General features: G+C 45.7%; 2 protein-coding genes across 3 annotated transcripts in view; one reads left to right on the top strand and one right to left on the bottom strand.

The window, feature by feature from the left end:
- LOC105565124 (CDK-activating kinase assembly factor MAT1) overlaps nt 1–19,689 on the top strand; it is a 30,828-nt gene that overhangs the window by 1,374 nt on the left and 9,765 nt on the right. The window contains exon 1 of one of the 2 annotated variants that reach the window (XM_012018062.1): nt 1,203–1,271. The exons of the other annotated variant lie outside the window; for it this stretch is intronic. The gene's annotated coding sequence lies outside the window, so the exon portion shown is untranslated. Of the gene's footprint in view, nt 1–1,202; nt 1,272–19,689 lie in introns of those variants that run through there. 2 annotated transcript variants of the gene reach the window in all.
- LOC105565125 (neurotrimin-like) lies at nt 1,128–18,876 on the bottom strand. The gene is made up of 6 exons (XM_012018064.1): nt 18,780–18,876; nt 14,014–14,183; nt 9,052–9,262; nt 6,898–7,025; nt 1,540–1,708; nt 1,128–1,325 (listed from the first exon to the last, which is right to left on the bottom strand). Exons 1-6 carry the CDS (start codon nt 18,817–18,819, stop codon nt 1,219–1,221), a joined length of 825 nt encoding a protein of 274 aa, XP_011873454.1. The 5' UTR covers nt 18,820–18,876; the 3' UTR covers nt 1,128–1,218.

The following is a 19,689-nucleotide window of genomic DNA, read 5'->3' on the forward strand; positions in this document are numbered from 1 at the left end:
CGTGACACGCTCATTCGTACATCATCGAATATTCCCATTTTAATGGCTTTACGGCGTATCTTATTGCAAGATAAAGCCATTAAACTGGAAATATTCGACGATGTATGTGCACTGAGAAAACTTTCCATCGGATAAACCAATTAAATAGCGTTTCCGATTAAATTATGGGTACATCTGATGAAAATTGTCCGATGAAATTTTATTGAAAAACCGATCGTACTTTTCATCGGATATACAATTGAATTGGATATATCCGCTATTATGTAATTGGATTATCCGATTATATTTAACATTTTTCTCAGTGTGAATGAGCGAGTCACGCCGAGGTACGATTGAAGTCGCTCGCAAATAGAATCACTCATTCGTACAAACGGGACGATACGTTTTCTTTTTACACGCCATTCTCTGCTTCACAACATAATAATCTTAACACGCACCTCTCCATGCCAGAACCTAAATTAGTCCTGTAACGATAACAGGCACGCAGCTCTTCTCCTTTGGCAAGCGCAACGTATCGTCTTGTAAAACGCGGTAGGGCAAAATAGATGTAACGTTGCTCGGGCTCCCCAAATTAGGTGGCAGATATTTTCGCAAATGCACTCGATTTTACCCTGTCTTCGCCCCGAAACGCACACTCGCAATGTTTCTCGGCGCCGACGAAAATTTGATCCTCGTTGTCGCCGCGCGCGAAACCGCTCTGTCGCTCTTCGATTCGTCGCCATATCGATTTTGTCCCTGTGCACCTTTTGCGTTTACGACGCTCTCGCCGATTACATTCGCCTGTGCAGACTTTTTCACGCTCATTGAACGTAGACAATACGTAGGCGACGTTTACAGTCCATAAAGAATATCCAATAATTCTCGCAAGGTATAAAGGCTAGTTTGATTACGAGGACTTATGCGTTACTCATATAAAGGCTGTCTCCCATTAAACAATCTTTTTAACAACAATAAATCATGGGCGAACGACGACAGTAACAGCCTTCGATAACAACGCATTCGAACAACAAGTGTACAATATAAATCACGTTATCGCGTGGAAAGACTCTCGAGCTTGTGCAGTTTATTTCGTCGATCGTTTATATTCATACGAGTTGCGTGGAGCGTTCGGCGGTAGATAAGATCCTCCTCTCGAGGAAACTCAAACGGTCAGGTGCGAAAGAAATCGGTCGCAAGAAACGTACCCGGCTAACGTTTCACAATGGTCCGGCGCTACGTCTAATACGGGTGATTCAGGAAGGTCAAAAGCGTCGTCGAGATCATTACAAAAGGTAAATTGGCTAATCTGAGCTGGCCGCCGTGCTGCATCGCGGCTGGATGTTCCCCTGCAAAGCGGAAAGGATTAATACCCCACTTTTTTTCCCCCCCTCCGCGCTCTCCCTCTCGCCCACGGTAATATATTTATTTTCTCGCGATACGCCGGATAATCGGGGCTGAATAGCGCATAAAGATCGTCATTAGGTGGCCATTAAGCCGCCCCGTACAGACGGTACGGCGGCGTAGCAGCAGGTGCGTTATAAGATTAATAAGTATACATACCATTAAGTACATGAACTAAGACTGTCTTTGTGTTAGCGTTACTGGGATGGCAGGTGTATTGTCCGCTGTCCGCCGGTTGAGCACGTTGAATTAAAAGGTATGACGTCGTTATCTCGCCCTTCTCCGTGATAACCGATACCCCGCCTCTCGCGCTGTCATAATTGATCACCTGTCACGTGCAGGTCCCGGGAGGGGGGGGGGGGAAAAAAAGTGTTATTCTAATTAAATCTCTTCCTGTAACGCTTATACAATAGTGCTCGACAAACCGAGCGAAAGGATCAATTAATTGGATGATTAATTAATCCTCCGCCGGGTGAAAAAGGAGCCTACGCGAGCGCGCGAACACACCGGTGATCGGCCTGACGCTCCGCGCAGAGGGACAACAAAGTTGCCGTAATAAAGTGAAGCTGAATTTTTTCTCTCCCCCCCCCCTCTATCTCCCCGTCGTCCTGGACGCGAACGCGGGAGATAAATCTTTAGTTCCGTCTTTGTCCCGGGAAGCTTGGTGGAAATTCATTCCGGCTGTCGCAGTAAATAGTAAGTTTCGTTGAGAAATCTCCTCGCTATTAATTTATTTAAATAAGCGCGTCTTTTTCCGTCGCGCACGCCCGGCGGCGCGTGTTTATCGCGTTTACGTATTTCGGACGTACACGTCTACTGTACGCGCGGATTTGAAAAAAAAAAGAACCGGCAGCTCTCTCTCCCATAGCCCCGGCTCGATCGCGTTTCCCGGTTTGTAAACTGGTGGGAATCCAGTTTTGAAAACTTTGGTGAAACCGATACAGCAGTTATCAGTTTATGTCCGTGTTTCCGTTGAAACTCATAATGTTTCAAAGCTGAACTTACAGCTGAACTTGCAAAATAAACGAATCGTGTGTCACTCTGCTGCAGAATGGATTTCAAAAACTTTTCGAGTGAGTGAGAGACGCGCGCGGCCGAGAAGTACTATAAATCCAAAAATACAACTGCACCACGGGGCAACTCGTCTGTTTTATATTAAATGTCGGGGTCTTTTTGTATATTATTTTCTTTCCCGTGCAGTTTCGCGTCACGGTATATGGGAATTTCCTTATCTGCGCTTATATTCTGTCTGTTTTAATTTTAACTCCCGTCCACATCGCTCATTTATTCCGCCTCTTAAATTTAAGGGATCGCTTTTTATTCTCCTCACGTCCGCCCAGAAATGGATTTTGATTGAATCATGCCGCGCTTATTACATTTCGCAACGAATCCCGCCGTTATTATCCGCAACGTCATATATTCACGTAATGCATATTTATCGAGAGCCTACAATAGATCGCAACTTGCGCCTTCCATATTAAACAAATAGCGATTCACGTACGTATTCGGATCCGCGGAAAATGTAATATCACGCGCGAATATCTCCACAACGATTTCGAGTATCAAAAATTCCGTCTAGCGAGGTTTCACGTAAAAATTTCAAAGATCGCGTATGCATTCCGGAGACCGAAAACGAAAAATATGACATTTGCTTTTAGTTTGTACATGAAAGCAAAATATTTTATTTGCATTCACCTTTGCCACACAAATCACGCACATACGCGAGCTTTTTCTGAATCAAAACGAAAAATCAATTATGAAAGGCTCCCCGCGTTTAATTAAGTTTCGATATCAACGGAATTAATAACTGTTTAAATAATTATTTCTGCCATGCATTTCTGCTGTTCCGCCCGCGTATGTACACGCGTATACACGCGGACGCGACATTTTGAATGTCATTACCTACGCGCGTCCCATTTTTGTTTAGTCAGACTGAGGAAGCATTTTTTTCAACAGCATCTCGCTTTTGCCAATTTTTCCGCGACTCCCAAAAGCGAAAACGCATTTGGCTTCCATTAAACCCTTGTTTAATTAAAGTTTTAGCGTTCAACAGATAATATTAACATATTCTCGTTTCATAAGCCGATCCAACATGCATCAGCGTTTACATGCCGCTACTACGGCCGCATGCCGTCAGCACATTCCAATGCAACAATGGCACGACGGCTAAATGCTGTCGGCGGGCCACAAAATGTCTAAAATTCTGAAAATCCAAATCATCAAATTGGTGGTAATGCTCATTAATCGGCATTAAAGCCCGCGTTTTTGTGCTCCTCCTGCGTACCGTATTTATTTTCACGTTTCGTAACGCAATGCCCCCTTTTCTTTAACTTCTTAGGACTATACTCGTCGTTTGCGAAAAATATTGATGAATCTAATCTCCTCTTGGGAGGACTAAGTCATGCGACGCGTTTGATTTAGTTGAAAATAATCTCTGCGTGTCCGCGGAATCTTTGCGATCTGATAAACCCCGGCATGATATTTTCGAACTGAAATGTTTGCTATGGACGATGCATTTGGAAGGCAAATGCTAATCCAAACCGAGCTTTTTTTCTGCGATGTAACTCTGTTGAATTAATAGCGATCTTATGTAAACCTTTTTATAATGAGGATACACAAAGCGGATTACAGTGCGGATAATACTGAGTGCTCGGGTCGATGGGGAGCGTTGCTGCGAGTGAAAACTCAGAGTCGACCACAACTGCCGTTTCCGCGGGTCACCGTGGACCCGGCAATTTTATTTCTCCGCGCGTAGCAAAGACTTCGGTGCACTCGGCATTTATACGGGCGTATCTTAATTTTGTTGGCAGCGCGTGCAACGTATATCGCGACGGTAAACATCGTGCAATTGCGCGTGACAAAGTTAATAGAGAGGTCAGATGCCCGAAATCAATTGTATCGACGAGACGGCGGTGGCGTGATTGCGCGTTTACCGATATTTATGTTACACACCGCGTATCTCAACATGCATAATTCTCCCTGCGAACGGCGGGGTTAACTAGGTCAGTAGGGATGGAAAGGAATGCGTGTGCGACGAGACAGACGGGAAATATGGGGCCAGCAGGAAATACTGCACGTCAAATTTTTCACCCGGGGGTTCGGGATATCGGGGCAGGATTGGCTAGCAACGGATGCAATAGCGCCGGGACGGGATAGAAAGCGAATGATGAGACGGAACAAGTACACGTAGGGAAATCCCCTCCTCCCCCTCCTCCGCGTGCGCGACGCGGAAGCTTACGGGATCGAGGACGACGGAACAGATGGGTTCGGAAAGGAGGAAAGTCAAATTCTGGGAGATAGACTAAGAAATAAAGTGACAGAAGAAACGGAAAAGGACTCGGGGCCCGCGTACGAGGGTTGCAGAAATCGGATTGCGAAAAGAAATCTTCAAATGAGGGGGGCAAGAGTAGGAGACAGGACGAAAGGAAGGAGAAGAGATCCGCCCGCTACGAAACGACGAGAGCCGTCGAGAGGGGAGGAAAACGTGAGTCTACAAATTTATTGTAGATAAATAACTACCTGCTGTGTTAAATGCGATAATTGTGAAGCTTCTTATGCTGGACAAAGTAAACGACACCTACAGACCCGTATTAACGAACATAGAAATGATATCAATAGCGAATTTTGCTTATAGTCAATTCTTGTATTTAAGGGTCTTGAATTAAAAAATATCACCTCAGCCGAGATTCGAACGATTCACTGACGACAATGATTCCACCTAACGGAAACCTGTGTTATATGCCCGGTATTTAAGGGCGCGCAGGGCAGGTTGGAAAGACAGTATATGGATTCACTTAGTAATTTAATTGGCCACCTCCACCTGTGCCAGGCCCTAAATGGCTTTTACGGTTCAAATTGATTTATATCTTAAAGGACTTGGCTAAAAATTTAGATATTTATAATACAGTAAAGAAGTGCCAGTAGGGTCGTTTCCACACTTATTTTAACTCTCAATTTCTCGACTGGCGTCAATAAGTTGCTGTTGAATGTTTATAATGTGACTCTGTCTTATGGACAACGTCGACTCACTTGGGTTTGTTAATTTACTTCCCTCCGTTTTACTTGATAACTAATGTATTATTTCATTTCGTATGTTTGTCGATTTGCGGTATAACCTGAAAAGGACCCCAAAATAGGGTCGAAACGTTGTATTTGCTAAACAAAGGAACGTGCCAGTTGGGTTGACCACAAGTTCCCTGTTTTAATAAACAACAGTGACATCGGTAACTCGAATAAGTTACCTATATCGCTTGCTCAAAGAGCACAGGTGATTGTTATAGACTGAAAAAAGATTCACTTTTTACAATTCTTGACGAATCAGCATAATCCATGCAAGTCAAAATGAACTCTTACAGAGAATTCTTGTGGGATATAAAAAGAATTCCTTTTATACCCGGAAAAGAATTGGTGACATAGAAGCGAATTCTTATCGAACTCTCACGAATGTTCTTAGAACGGAAATGGGGTGGAAAAATAATTCATTTTACAATTCGCGAATTTAAAAAGACCGCCTCTTGGATTCTCTGTGCTGCCTGGTGATTATTAACTGGCTATCTATTTATTGCGCGAGTTTCTTATTCACTTGGTAATGCACCGTTCATCGCGCCTTGTGTTCATCGTTTCGTAATATAAGTAACTTAAATAAGTAACGTGAATAAGTTACGTGCATTACGGAATGAATAATGATAAACGAGTCGCGATGAACGATACGTTAAGAACTGAATAAGGGAGTGGGTGCAACAAACTGTGACAATTAAATTAGACGGTGCACATTTATCTGAGAGAACTGCGCTGCGAATTGCGAGGAAATATTGATGGAGTGAACTGAGAATGGGTAATAACGAGAAACGAAGGTACGGCGTGCGATATTGGCGAGGAACATTACGAAACGGGAGGATACCGCGAGGACGGCGAGGGAGTTAATGCGATGAACTGTCGGTGGAGTTCGAAAGTAAGAATATAAGACCTAAGTAGAGAAGCCCGCGAGGTACAGAGACAGGGAAACACAGTCGTGGAAATGGGTGTTGTATAATGCGACCAGGGTCGGCAAGGCACACTAGAAAAACTTTACGCGGCAAAGGGAAAGAGAAGGAAAGCAGGGTAGGAGAGATAGATTTTGAAGTTGAGAAATGAGACGGAGTTTCCGCGGCGTTCGTACATTTAAAAATTCAACAAGGAGAAACGCTCCGAACAGGTAATATTAAAATTAAAAGTTTTCCCTCCTCTCTTACCCTCTCGCTCTCTGTCTGTCGGTCTCCGTCTCTCTTCTCGACAAACTTAGAATCTTAGATTTAAAAACTTGCTTAAGAAGGGTCGCATGATAGAGTGAAGACAGAGTAGATCGAGTGTGAGCGTACGAATGGCAAGAGGGCGAAGAATTATGGCAGCGCGGGGAGCACGGCGGATTTAAGTTACCGCCTTTTTCCGTCCTAGTTAGAAATGACGATTGAAAATGAATTCACCGGACCCCCCTCACTCTCATTTTCGTCAAGTAAGTCGCGTTGGGTGACAACGTACCTCTCGGTCGTGTGTCCAATAAATGGTCAAGGGTGGCTCGGGACTATGCCGCACGACGCAGGTCAAGTTCATGGTGCTATCCTTGTTTATGTACATTTCCGGTTCCCCGACGATCATCGTCACGGGCTCTGTGGATGGTAACGACAGGATATATTGTATATAACATCAAAGTATTTATTTAAAAATTACGTTATCCGACCACGGGAAAAAATCCGATCTTTATCTCACGCGGAAATTTAATATTAATTGAATTAATATTAATACAGTTTGTGTTGGCGAATAAAAAATCCCCTATCGACATTCTGCGCGGAAATTTATATTTGTGACACTTCGGTGACATTCAATTGACATTTATCCTTTTTAATAGATTAATTTTATTTCGGGGCGCCGCAACAGCGATTTATAAAAGAGATTTTATATTTATCTTTGTTCGCGAATAATTATGTCACAAGGATTTTAAATTTTAAATTTTCGTGAAATTTCGTAATTAGAGAAAATTGTAATTTGGCAAATGCGAACTTCACAAAAATCACAAAGGGAAATGTTAATTCAGGCTAAAAAGGATATTGAATATTCATAAAGAATTTAATACCTGCAATTAAATTTGTTATCGGATCAACTATTAACCTTTGTTTTCTTTGTAACATTTTTTTCTCTAAAGTAGAACTGGAATAATAAGCTGATGAAAGTTAGCAGTGGATTCAAACGGAAATGTAAGCGACAAGAATTATGGAATTACACATACTGCGCATACTTGTTAATTAATTTCTGATTCAATTTATTTTCTACTTTCTTTAGTAATTATATTTTTTTTCGCTATAGTATTTAATTTAAGAAAAAAAATGAAAAAATAGTGATATCGTTTTTAACAATGATCGATCGTAAAGATTAAAAGAAAATAAATTGAAAAAGCAATATTAATAATTTGCGAATAATAACGAACTATAATTGCATTAAGCACATTACGTTTGGTATTTGTTTGCTTCTCGCGTTTGTCATGACTGCATTTAGAAACACCCGATATTATCGGTCATGCAGGACAACAAATATAAATATCAAACGGTAATAAACCGTAAATATTAACGAAACGAATCATTAATGCATTACTGAACAACTGAAAAATCTGAAAAGGTCTCTACGCCTCAATGAATTATTTCGAATTATTATTATTATTTCGTTTCCCGCTCTACTTTTTTATCGCTAAACGCTGCAACCAGCGAAAGCAAGTTTATCGCGGTATATAACAATCCACTTTTATCTGAGATAGTTTCGACATAGTATTGAAAACCGCCAAATGAATTTCTACATAAATTTCGGGGTGGTAGGGGACTGATATTAACGCCAGATTATTAATATCAAGTTAATATTAAGTTCGGAGTCACGAAGCTGATTAAAGTCGCTATCCGCGGAATGAGCGAGCATGCATAATGACGGAAATTTATAATTCGCCAAGTTCGCGGAGATTGCAGTCCGTCTGTGGGGGATCTCGGCGTGCCAACTGCCACGGGACCGGTCAAAAATCTTAAAGACAGGAGGAAAGTCGACGTCCCGATTTCATAAAACGTACGCCTCTCGAGCGTGTCCATCTGATAATTGGATTCTTCCGGGTCGGCTCGCCGATAAAGCGCGACGCGCGTGCGGAAACGCGGCGGCGAAACACTTGGGGCCATGGTGTAAAGATACAAGGTGAAACACTGCGCATTTAGCCAATTGTTGGGGCAAATTGTTCACGGGTTCTTCCTGCATTCAACCGCAATGATTTGCAATTCGAAGGTCAGGGCAAATTTCTGATTGGTCGATTCGGTAGTTAGGGCCACTTCTGATTGTTCGGCACTGCGCGTCCACCGGATTTTGCCTCACCTTGTATCTTTACACCGTGCTTGGGGCCGCGTGTGGCCCCCATTGAGCCACTCGACGTGAATTAAGTCGCGCGATAAATCAACGGGCCCGTCGCGTCGCGCGGCAAATGCCGTGGGTGTATCGCGATGCACGTGCGGCGCACATTAAGCTTCCGCCGGCAAATAGATATGGCCCGTGAATTTCCGCGCGGCGGCGAAATCAGCGCCCGCGCGGCCCACCCGGGGTGGCTGCCCACGGCCGCGCGGAAAAACGAGAAGAAAGGGGGGTGACGCGGGAAGCGGAAGCGGCACTAACCGACGACGGAGAGGTGCATGGAATGACCTATGGGCGGCGTCGTGGACACTTGACACTCGTATGTGCCGGAATCTCGTCGTTGAGGGTATTTCACTTGTAGCGTCCAGTCCTCCGTGTGAGGAAAATGCGACGCGACGAATCTCTGGTCGGACGTGTACGTCTCCACGCCCACGGTGAGAAGATGGATATCCCTGTGTCTCACCCACGACACCTGGAAAAAAAAGAACAAGAAGGGAGACACGTCGCGACATCCACTCCGCGCGTCCGCAGATGTCCGCCTTCCGCGCGCGCGGCGGACCCGCCGTGTCCGCCGGATCTGCCGAGTCCGCAGCTTCGATCGAGGGATTGCGCCCCGTATAATTTAAGCGGATTTCGATACCGCGGACGTGTAAAAATGATCCCCGCGTCCATCTGATAACGGATAGTGTTTCGCTCTCTTTTTTTTCCCCCCATAGCGCGCAAAACCGTTCCGAATCGCGAAAATTGCGTATTCATTTCAATCCCCCGATCTCGATATGTAATTCAGTTTTTTTTTTCAATATTTCTCTTTTTTCCCCGTTCTATTTTTTGTTCATCGATAACATTCGACAGATCCGTGTCTTATGTTCCGCGCCGCGTAGAAATGGATCGACGTGATTGATTTACATAAACGCGGCGTGCGTTTGAGCGATATTATATTAGCGGGGATGTGAAATGCCGAACACGTAGGACAAAAATGCGTATTCTCCCATAAAAACGGCTTCATTGAGTTTTGCACGCGTGCTCGGCGTACCGAGGCTGATGTGAAAAGGGGGAAAAGGCGCGGGCAGAAGAACCGTGACGTGGCTTTTGTTCATATGACGCGCGGTTACGATCTGGTGCTAATGAAAAGCGCATGTTCGATTTTAGCTTTGATAGAGAGAATGGAAATATCCGAAAGTAACGTTTTCGCCCGTGGCTCTGCGGCAAGCGCGCCTACGCGCGGCAAAGTCGAGACATCATTTGCCGAAGGTCCGCCGGCCGCGTCGAGAAGGGCGCGATTAAATAATCATTAGTGCACGAATCCGGCCTGAATTGTTACATTTTACGACCGTTAATTAAATTTTACAAATGCAAGGGAGTTCGACGAAATGACGGTAATAGACGCTTTGTTTGAAAAGCTTTTCGAAACCCATCTGTTACCGTCCAACCCGACCCCTCCCCCCCTCCTTCGTTTCGAACCCCGTTCGAAAGCCCCGAAGGTAAACAAAACGACGTTCAATCTGCTTTTTAAACGCCGCCGGTCGCGAGAGCAAATAGAAGCGTACCAAGTGCGTTTGTGTTACTTTTGGATATGGATACGGGGCGAGGCAATCATACCGCATAGTTTAGCTTATACCGTCTGTAATTAAAATAGTTTAGCGCCCTTTGTCGTCCCGCCTCAATAACACGAATTTGCTCGCGCGCTTGTCGACCTATATTTATCCTCCCGCGCGCAGCAACATTAGAAATCTCCCGCGATTGCGCGAGACACGGGAGGAGCGTTTGTGTATATGGTACGCGCCGGCTCCGCGAGCGGAATATGCTTACGGGCTAAAGTGGAAACATCGATTTATCAATTTACGTCAAACTTGCGCGCTTTCGAATACTTGGGCCGGCCATCGGAAAATCCCAACTTCCCTCTCGCATCCACGGTTCCTTTTCACCGCCGTGATTACCGTGTACAATTGGCTAAGCGCGCGCGCGCGAAAAGTCACGAACGAAGAGTCTTAAGCCCGCGAAATTCCATTTTGAAAACGTCAATACGTGCGTCGACTTCCAATATGACAGTGCCCGTAAGTGCACAATTTTTCCGATAGCGCACGTACACCGGGCGCGTACCTCTCTGATGTATTAACCGACCTGCCGCGACATACAATAACAATGATGCGCGCAATAATGGACGAAGGTATTAGTCTTGTCGAATAATAGCCAAATGTTACGCCGACATCGAGAGCACTGTGTGACGCGGGGAACACGTAGCTCTTTTTTTCCACCCCACAAACAATTTCAAGCACGAACATTCTCGCATTACGTTCTTTTGCTTACGCTAATAAAATTTCTCTCGCTGAAATTAATGTAATTTTATAGGAACGTGGAAAACGTATTATGTTTTGTAAAAAAACACACAAAATATAGGTGCACATTTTGCCATAAAAAAAACTGATATTTTTCTTCCCCAGATTCGGCTCTACATGTCGAATTTCCGCGATACGATCCACATATTAATTCGTCATTTGGAATAACGGGTTTCCCATTAAAATTAAAGGGCCTCCTCGTGCGAGGCCGAAACGCGTAAAATTTACATTGCTCTGTGAAAACGTAATTCAACTACGTACGCATGGACGCGGCAAAGAGACAGATTGCGCCGGTAAAATACAAAAAACGGTGTTAACGAAATAGAGAGACGTAGCAGCGGGCGAGCAAAAACTCAGACGCGAAAGATGCGACGGGGGACGCGGACTTTTTTGTTGAAATCCCTCCCGGGCGTACTGGCGCGCGAGTTGGACGCGGAGCGAAAAAGGACGAGGTACTGCGAGTCTTGTCCAATCCTCGCGGTGTTCTTTATATAAGTGTCTCGTGATGGGCCAACTTTATTATACGCGCGGCGAAAAACGTCGCGGAACAGGGATGCGGAACTGCGTCGGAGTCAAGTTTGCGACTAATCGCGTTTCGCAGCTTGTATAAGTTTCGCGGCGTCGATAGCCACGCGCTTTCCCCCCCGACTACTTTCTTCGTAATTTATTCATAAACTTCTTCTGCAAATGGCACCGCGATGTCGCAGATAACACGCGCGTATACATATTTATCCGCCGCGGCAATTCGAATCGTCTCGCGCGCGTATTTTATTAGGCTGTTGCACACGAAATGGCCGTTTTCGCAGATTGTTAACATTAGTGACGTTTTAACACGTAAAAAAACGTGCAGAACGAGACAGTCGTTACATGTCGAATTAAAGTGACAACCCTGATCTTCAAAACCCGTATTTCAGTTTTTTATTGATCACTGTCGACGTTTTTATGACCAGCCAACTTGAAATGATGAATAGGAGCCAAATACGGATAATTTTTTTACGAGTTTAAACTTGGACATAATGCAGCAAAAGGAACCAGAAATATCACGGCATTTGGAGAAAGCACTAGTGAACGAACTATGGGTCGAGGGGGAAACCGCTGACCAAAATCTTGTACACCAATGCCCAGTGGGCATTACTTTATTTTACTATCTTATTTGTCTTGTTTGATCTTATTTTATCTTATTTTATCTTTACAATGCCCCAGCTAATGCCCCAAAAATGCCTAGTAATGCCCAGTAATGCCGCAAATCTGTACACCACAATGCCCTCAGCGGTTTCCCCCTCGGCGCTGGTTTGAAAATGAGCCTCGTGGTCACCGAGATACGGCCATAGACAACGACGTGCTAAGGGTTTCGGTGGAATCCGATGGACGTCGAACTGTTAGAGATATTGCGGAACAACTAGGCGTCCGCTATTCAACAGTGACTCGGCGTTTGAAAGCAATTGGTGAAAGTTTCATTTCAAAAACGGCCATTCGATATGCAACAACCTAATATTGCACTCTAAGGCCCAGTTTCACAGTGGCTAGTTAACAACCAGTTAAGCTAACCAGCCACTGTGTAACTGGGCCTAAAGGCGATTTTTAGCGATTGTTTGGTACGTGTACTAAAGTGCACCAGAGCGTACACTAGGAATCACTCTGATACCTGCCCATATGAATTCAGGCACAGGTAAAACACGTGTACATTTTCCACGTGTGTTATACACGCAAAATGTAAAAATGCGTCGATGTTGTACACAAATTCGCGTGATTCCCACTGTACTCTTGGCGTCGCGGAATGTTTTTACACCTGAAAATAGCCGTCAAGTTGAATATATTCCGGTGGAAAAATCCATTTTATTATTAAAAAAAATTTTAACAAATTAATAAAATTCGTAAATGTGATAAACACAAATGCGAAGGGATAAAGAACCGTGACAGGTTGGTGTTGGTGTGAAAATATTTCATATTTTTAAATCTATTGCGAAAAATATCACCTCAGTCCAGGGTGAACCTGGACCTTCCTCTCACTAGGCGGGCGTATCGAAATAGATTCTCCTATTGGGTATCTCTAGCGTCTTTCTTCACGACGCCGAGTGTACACCCTGGTATACTTTGGTACCAAACAGTCGCGTAAAATCGCCTTAAAGAGTTTGAGAATTCTCGACGGGTATCAGTCACAATACACGCGCGAGAAATAAGTTGCGTCACCTAATAGACAGGCTTTTAATAAAAGCTCTCTGAAGCCGGTGTTATTTTGAGTCGATCCATTTCTGGTAAAAAGTTTCCGGCGCAGGAGTATCGCCAGCGAGAAATATTTTTAGCACTGACAGCCGATTTCGCGCGATATACCGGAGATAAAAGTGGCACTCGCAAGCTACAATGCATATTACGAGGCTAAAATGTCTTCGATATCGAATGGACCTATTTCAGCGCGCTAGAGGGATATTTTCTCAAACTTCATTCAAATTTCCTCGTAAAGAGCTTAAAATAAACTTGAACAACGGCTCTCTTTACCGTTACTTACTTGTGTTCTTCGTCGATATTACTAAAATCGTATTATATTAAACTTTATTGGTTATTATAATAAGCGGGATAACGTTATTAGAATATAAACCTATATTGGCTTTATAAAACGGCAGTTCGGTCGTTATTGGGATATAATAGAATACTATTACGCTACATCTCTTCCATCTTAATCTCTCTTTCGCGGAGTTTAATCCGGAGAAGGTAGCATTGATTCCGACGATCAAGTCGTATACTTTAATTGAAATAACTTCCATCTATTTAATCGTACTCGATATCGGAGACTCTAATCCATCGATATCGCGTAATATTTTCTGCGAAGGTAAAATAAAAAAAGAACCACGCTTCTCTCGCAGCGGCGAGACACTCCCGAAACACTTACCGTTCGGTCGCCTAAATTCCGTACTCGGCAGTGCAGTGTCGTCGTTTTCCCGACGAGGGCTGTCACGTTGCGAGAGGCCGAGACATCAAAGTACGGCCCTCGATCGAGCGGCTCCGATGCACGGCTCTCGTGTGTCCTGTGATCGGCCGTGCAGCGGGTAGGTCCTCGCACTTTAACCAAATACAACGCTTGTATCGGGACCGGGCGGAATCCTTTTAACGCGGCAACGGTCGCGCGGCATGTAATTTACACCGCTCGAGAAGATCGGGGAAGATATATTATCGCCGTTCCGTTCGAGCGCGTCGGAATTACCGATAAAAAAAGTTTCGTTTTCCAGTCAATTAGGCGAATTAACTTCGGGGCCGGGATATTATGCCGTGTCTCTGTAATGCTCTCCGGCGGTGGGAAAGAAAAAAAAAAAACCCCCCCGGAAAGTGAGAAAGACAATTCCCCCGGGTAAACGTTCCAAAAGGCGCCCTTATTTTTCAGACCTTCTTTAAATATACCCCCTTTTTTTCCCGACGCTCCCGTGAATTTTCGTATCGCCCCCGCGTCGTTATACGCGGTGCGTGATAAATAACAATGATTTATGAAAGTACATCCCGCCAAGTAGTTTAGGTCGTAGGAAAAAAAAAGTCGTATTATTCCCGGGTTAACGGGTATCGTTTAATTCTTATTGCCCGCTCTCTGTTGCGGAATAACATAAAATTAAACACACGTTGCGCACGTAGCGCGGACGTACAAATTATCCGCGTTTTGCATAACAGTTTTGCATATCACTGAATAAGTTTTTATAAATCCTTCAGAGATCGTACGATGATCGTCCTGTAAAAACCGCTGACAAATTTAATTAACCACTCCGGCTCTCCTCCGGCGAGTACATTTTCAAGTGAAATACAGTCGTAAAATAACATAATAATATAAAGGTGGAATCTCGCTTTTTTATTCAATATCTCTCTTATGACTTCTCGGCGCTATTGCCGGGGGAATTTTTGTAACGGAAGGTCTTTCCTTGCGACCAAAGGGAAGGCAGAACCTGCAAGATCGTGGCTGTTAAAAAAAAATGAGGACATCCTTCTTAAGGACTGGAAGGGGAACAATTTATATCGGGTAGAGAACGTTCGATTGAAAGTATCTACTTTCCACGGCCAACGTCAGAAAAATGGTGCATTCGAGAATCGTATGTTCGCCAAGTTTCTTTGTCTACCCATTTTTTTCTTTATAGAATCTTTCAGTATCAGCAATTAGCGGCAAATCTGGGCATCATTTCTGCCGACGTTACTCCTTGTTAAAGATTCGATCTCGTCCTGGCGAACACGTCGGAGGTTGCTATCTCCGCCACAATGTCTCAAACTTCAATATTCAATACCCGAGATAAAGGGTCGGGGGGGGGAGAGAAAAAAAGTTGAAATCCTTTTCGAAATAAACTCAAGTCGCGCGACGAATAATGTTTCACTAGCTGTTTGCGTCTCTGAGATTTAAATCGCGCAAAACCTTTCATTTGCATAATTCAGGAACTTCTGGTTTCTTCATCGCGATGTTTTATAATCAATTTGGTTTTATCTCGTTTTCCCCTTCGAGAAAATTATTTCGCATTCAAATTTCCATAAAAAGATTTATTCTTTCTATCCAGAGAACACGCTGTCTGCCACGCTTCGTACTTCAAGTTTTCCCGCGTAGCTCCGTTCCCTCGGTAAAAAATTCCCTCCTTGAATTTTCCGCGACACCGCGGGAAATTTTATTCCCTTTAGAATTTAAGAAAATATTTTTCGCACGCACCTCGAATGATTGACAAACGCGTATTTATTTTTCAGCGGAATTAGCGCGCGTTCACACGAAACGCTGGATATCGCGTGCATCCAACATTTGTCCGTAAATACAATTGTGTGCCAATTCAACATAGCCGGCGACATAATGTCCTCGTATTAGATTCATAAATAGCCATAAAATAGCCGTATCGTAAATCGACACACAGCGCGAACTCTCCATTACCCGTTTATCAAGTTCTCCGGCGTTGTGAATCGTTCGTCGTTCACACGGGAAAGTTCGTAACTTCGGTCGGACGTTTTCGTAAATATATACGTGCGCGCGCGGCCGTTTGTGCGCGAACGCCAACTTGGGGACATCCCCGAGCCTCCATTAATAGCGAAAATATGTAATAACGCGCGGGAGAGGACTTTTTATATGCAACAAACGATATTGCACGTACATAAGAAACGGAATATAACGGGATGGCGGGCGCTTTCTTGCGCAGCGGGGGAAAATTCCGCTTCGCGACACCCGGCGACGCGGTCTTTCGGATCCGATAAGATCGCCGTCGTCGTCAGAAAATCGCGCGTTAAAAATAAATGCGGTTCCAAAAGGGCAACTTTAAAGGGATGCAGGTAGTTGCGCGAGTAAATATTTACCTTCCCGCGCTTCCGTGGGATTTGCGCGGCCCCGCATAACCCACGTTAAAATACATATCAGAATTTCCGCCCCTCGGCTATTTCCTTTATGCTCTCCAGTCACTTTTACAAGAATGTACAGTGGATTTAATTTCTTCGCTTGGTTCCTTATCGCGCTGTTGTATAAATTCAATCCATTTTGTAGCAGCAGCAGCGGTAGGGAACTGCTAATTGCACGTTTATTCGCTCCCGCGGTCCCTTAAAGCGCAATCCTAATTTAACCTTAAGCCGGGGGGGCAAAAACTATCAATGTTAGATGCGCCTTAAGAACGTTTACACCGACCCGAAGAATATTTCAACCTAGTTCTATTAGCGGTCTTGAGAAAAATCTTACCTCTCAAAGTGAATCTCGGCACCCGCGAACTCGATTCTCGCGCGCGCTCGATCGATTTGCGATCCCGCACCGAGTGCGAAAAATTGTCTCGTGGCACGCGCAATTTTTCATTAATTTTATAATTCTCTTATTTGCAGACGCTTCCAATTTTACCCCGTCCAGTCCCGCCCAGGCACAATAAATATTTATCTATTTGCTAATAGAGAGAAATTGAATAAAAACGTATCATGTTTTATTTTTTCAAATTTCCAAAATTGTTAATTCTTTACACGCTACTGGCCGGCGAAAAAACCAAACAAAAATAGGAAAAAAAAACAAGAGTGCATATAAATATTTTTGCGCGAATGCGTGTTAATTAAACGGCGCTCGCCGTTGGTCGATAAAATTTCTGTTTAAAGAGTAAAAATTCAATATAGCGGCCTCCATGGCGCCGCTTACCGTCGAGCGAACAGTAAGGGTCAAGTTAAGCTAAAGGCCAAAATCATTAAAGCCATTGAAGCGATGGAAATAGAATTTCCCAGTCCTCCTTTTTACTAATGTAAACCCGTGGAAAAGTATAAATTGGACGAGAATACGAGTCAATTGACACGTAACCTTTTCGCTTTTTTTTTCCTTCTCGTCTCCAGCAACGAGGCAAAACGAACGGACATTTGGGGCGGATAGATATCTAGCGAGGAAAAATGCGAGTTGTCGCGCTGGCCAAAGGAGGAAGGGGCGGGGTGAAAAAGACCCGAAAAAGTCTACTCGCCGCGACGCACGCGGTACAGAAGATCGCGGCTCGCGCCAGCGGCCTGGATCGCCCTTTTATTAACAGTAGCGTGCCGTTAACGTCGCGATATTATATCTCGTCTCGTTAGACCGCGGTACACAGGACTTTCGGGTTAATTGCTGCATAAACCCGTATTTTGGACAAGGCTAATGTTAATACTAAGTTATTACGAAGTTAAGACTAAGTTTGGGAGCTAACTAAACCCACTGTAATATACCGTCGGGCCGGGTACACGATATTACATCGCGCGGCCGCGGCGCCTCACCGGGGGCGAATGATAATATTCCGCGCGCATCGCGAGACGGTAAAAAGACGGTTACAACGCCGCCCGGAATCGTACGTGCCCCGCGTAAATGTCATTAAGCCGCTCTGAAAAGAAGAGGGATGGTTAAAGCCCCCGCGCTACAATCGTAAATCTAATTCTGCCGCATCGCGCGCATATAATCGAAAACGCACGCCGGAGCGATCGTACGGCGGGCGCAACGGTCAAGGACCGTTTGTCGGGTGAACGGCCATTCGTACGAGGAGAGCGCGCGCTTTCGTGCCAAAGGGAGGAAATTTTTCAATACATCGTCGCAGTTATTAGAAAATAAAGCGGTCATTTCACGGAATTTATCGATCGCTCCCCGGCGTTAATTTCGCCGCGGCGATGCGCTTACTCGTCGTTAAACGCGATACATCTCTCGGGCGAAGCTAACGACGTACGAATTTCGAATCTTGAAGCTTCCGACGTATCATTCTTCTCGGGATTATCACGAAACTGCGCGCAAAAAGAGAAGGAGGGAGAGAGAGGGAGAGGGAGAGAGAGAGAGAGGGAGAAAGGGAGAAAAAGAGGGTGCGCTCGCGGAAAAAGTGGAGCTGATAAAAGCGGAGAGAATTCTTCGCACGTTTTTTTTCGGGCCAACGCAAATTGCACGAATGGAGTTGGTTAATACACGGCGGCTAATGAGCGGAAACGATTTCGTTTGCGTGACAAAATTGACGAAATCGCGTTAGCGGATATTTATATAATGTTTCGCGGTCGCGCTAATGTACTTAACGTTTCGCGCTTGTTCCCGCGGCTGTTGAATGTTTACGGCCGCGTTATTTGGCTAAACGCGGAACGCCGTTTCCGCGCTGCGGCGCGGTTCGCGGCCCGTCAGCGGGACACACGGTGATTTCTGGCCGGCGTCCGGGGGGTGATCGACGACCGGTCGCGCGATTTGTTACGACTCACCCGAAACCAGGAGGCCGAGGGTCAGGATTAGACACCTCATTTTTTGTCTGTCATAGTCGCCTCGGAGTGCCGGGTCGATCCTCCTCCTCGTGCGCCGTGAGTCTCCCTCCGATCTCCGATCTTCCCCTCCCCCCCTCCCCCCCCGAGGAGGGGGTCGTGAGCGATTGCCGCGGGGGCTGGTGAAACGGGGCCCGCGAGAGTCCCCGAGTCCGTTCGCACGCCGAAATTGGCAACGCAACGTGCGCCGCGGCGGGAGAGAGAGAGAGGGAATCAGGGCGAGTTTATCGGATAAATCGACGGTTTCCGGTTTTTCTCGCCTCCGCGCTCCATGGCACCGTTCCTGCCGCCTGCTCGCTGGCTTCGTATACCCGCGAGTCTGCTACCCCCGGCACGATCTCTCATCGCGTCGGCACGATCGTTATTTCCCTCTTTCCTCCATCTCGCGCTCCGGCCCGCATAGTCCGCTCTCTCAAGCCCGCTTAATTCGCTAACAGCTTCGTGATCTAGATTCGCGTAATTGAAAAGCGCCGGCGGGGCGTGATACGTGCATCCCTCCGGATCCACCGTCTCACCCTCGGCCGGCGAGAGGCGTCTTATACTCGCGCGCGGCCCGAGTCACTCGCCGCGCGCGCCGTATCCCGGAGATGCGAAACCCGGAGCGATCTTCACCGTCTCCCCCTCGCACGTTCCATCCCGGCTGTTTTGCCGGCGCGAAAGACCGGAGATCGGTTTCCCGTCCCCCGTCTCTCCGCGGGGGACACGTCGCCGTGGAAACCGCGCCGCGATCCCGCTTCCTGTCGGCGGCAGGCGTGTCTCGCGGCGCGTCGCGTCGCGGCGCGTCGCGGCGCCGATCGAGAGCGGCCGGTCGCGCGCGCGGCGACGATCGACACGCGCGGCAGAGCACGTCCTC

The sequence above is a fragment of the Vollenhovia emeryi genome, unplaced genomic scaffold (assembly GCF_000949405.1).
Source record: "Vollenhovia emeryi isolate VEMERY1.0 unplaced genomic scaffold, V.emery_V1.0 DF939155.1, whole genome shotgun sequence".
Classification (NCBI taxonomy): Eukaryota; Metazoa; Arthropoda; class Insecta; order Hymenoptera; family Formicidae; genus Vollenhovia; species Vollenhovia emeryi.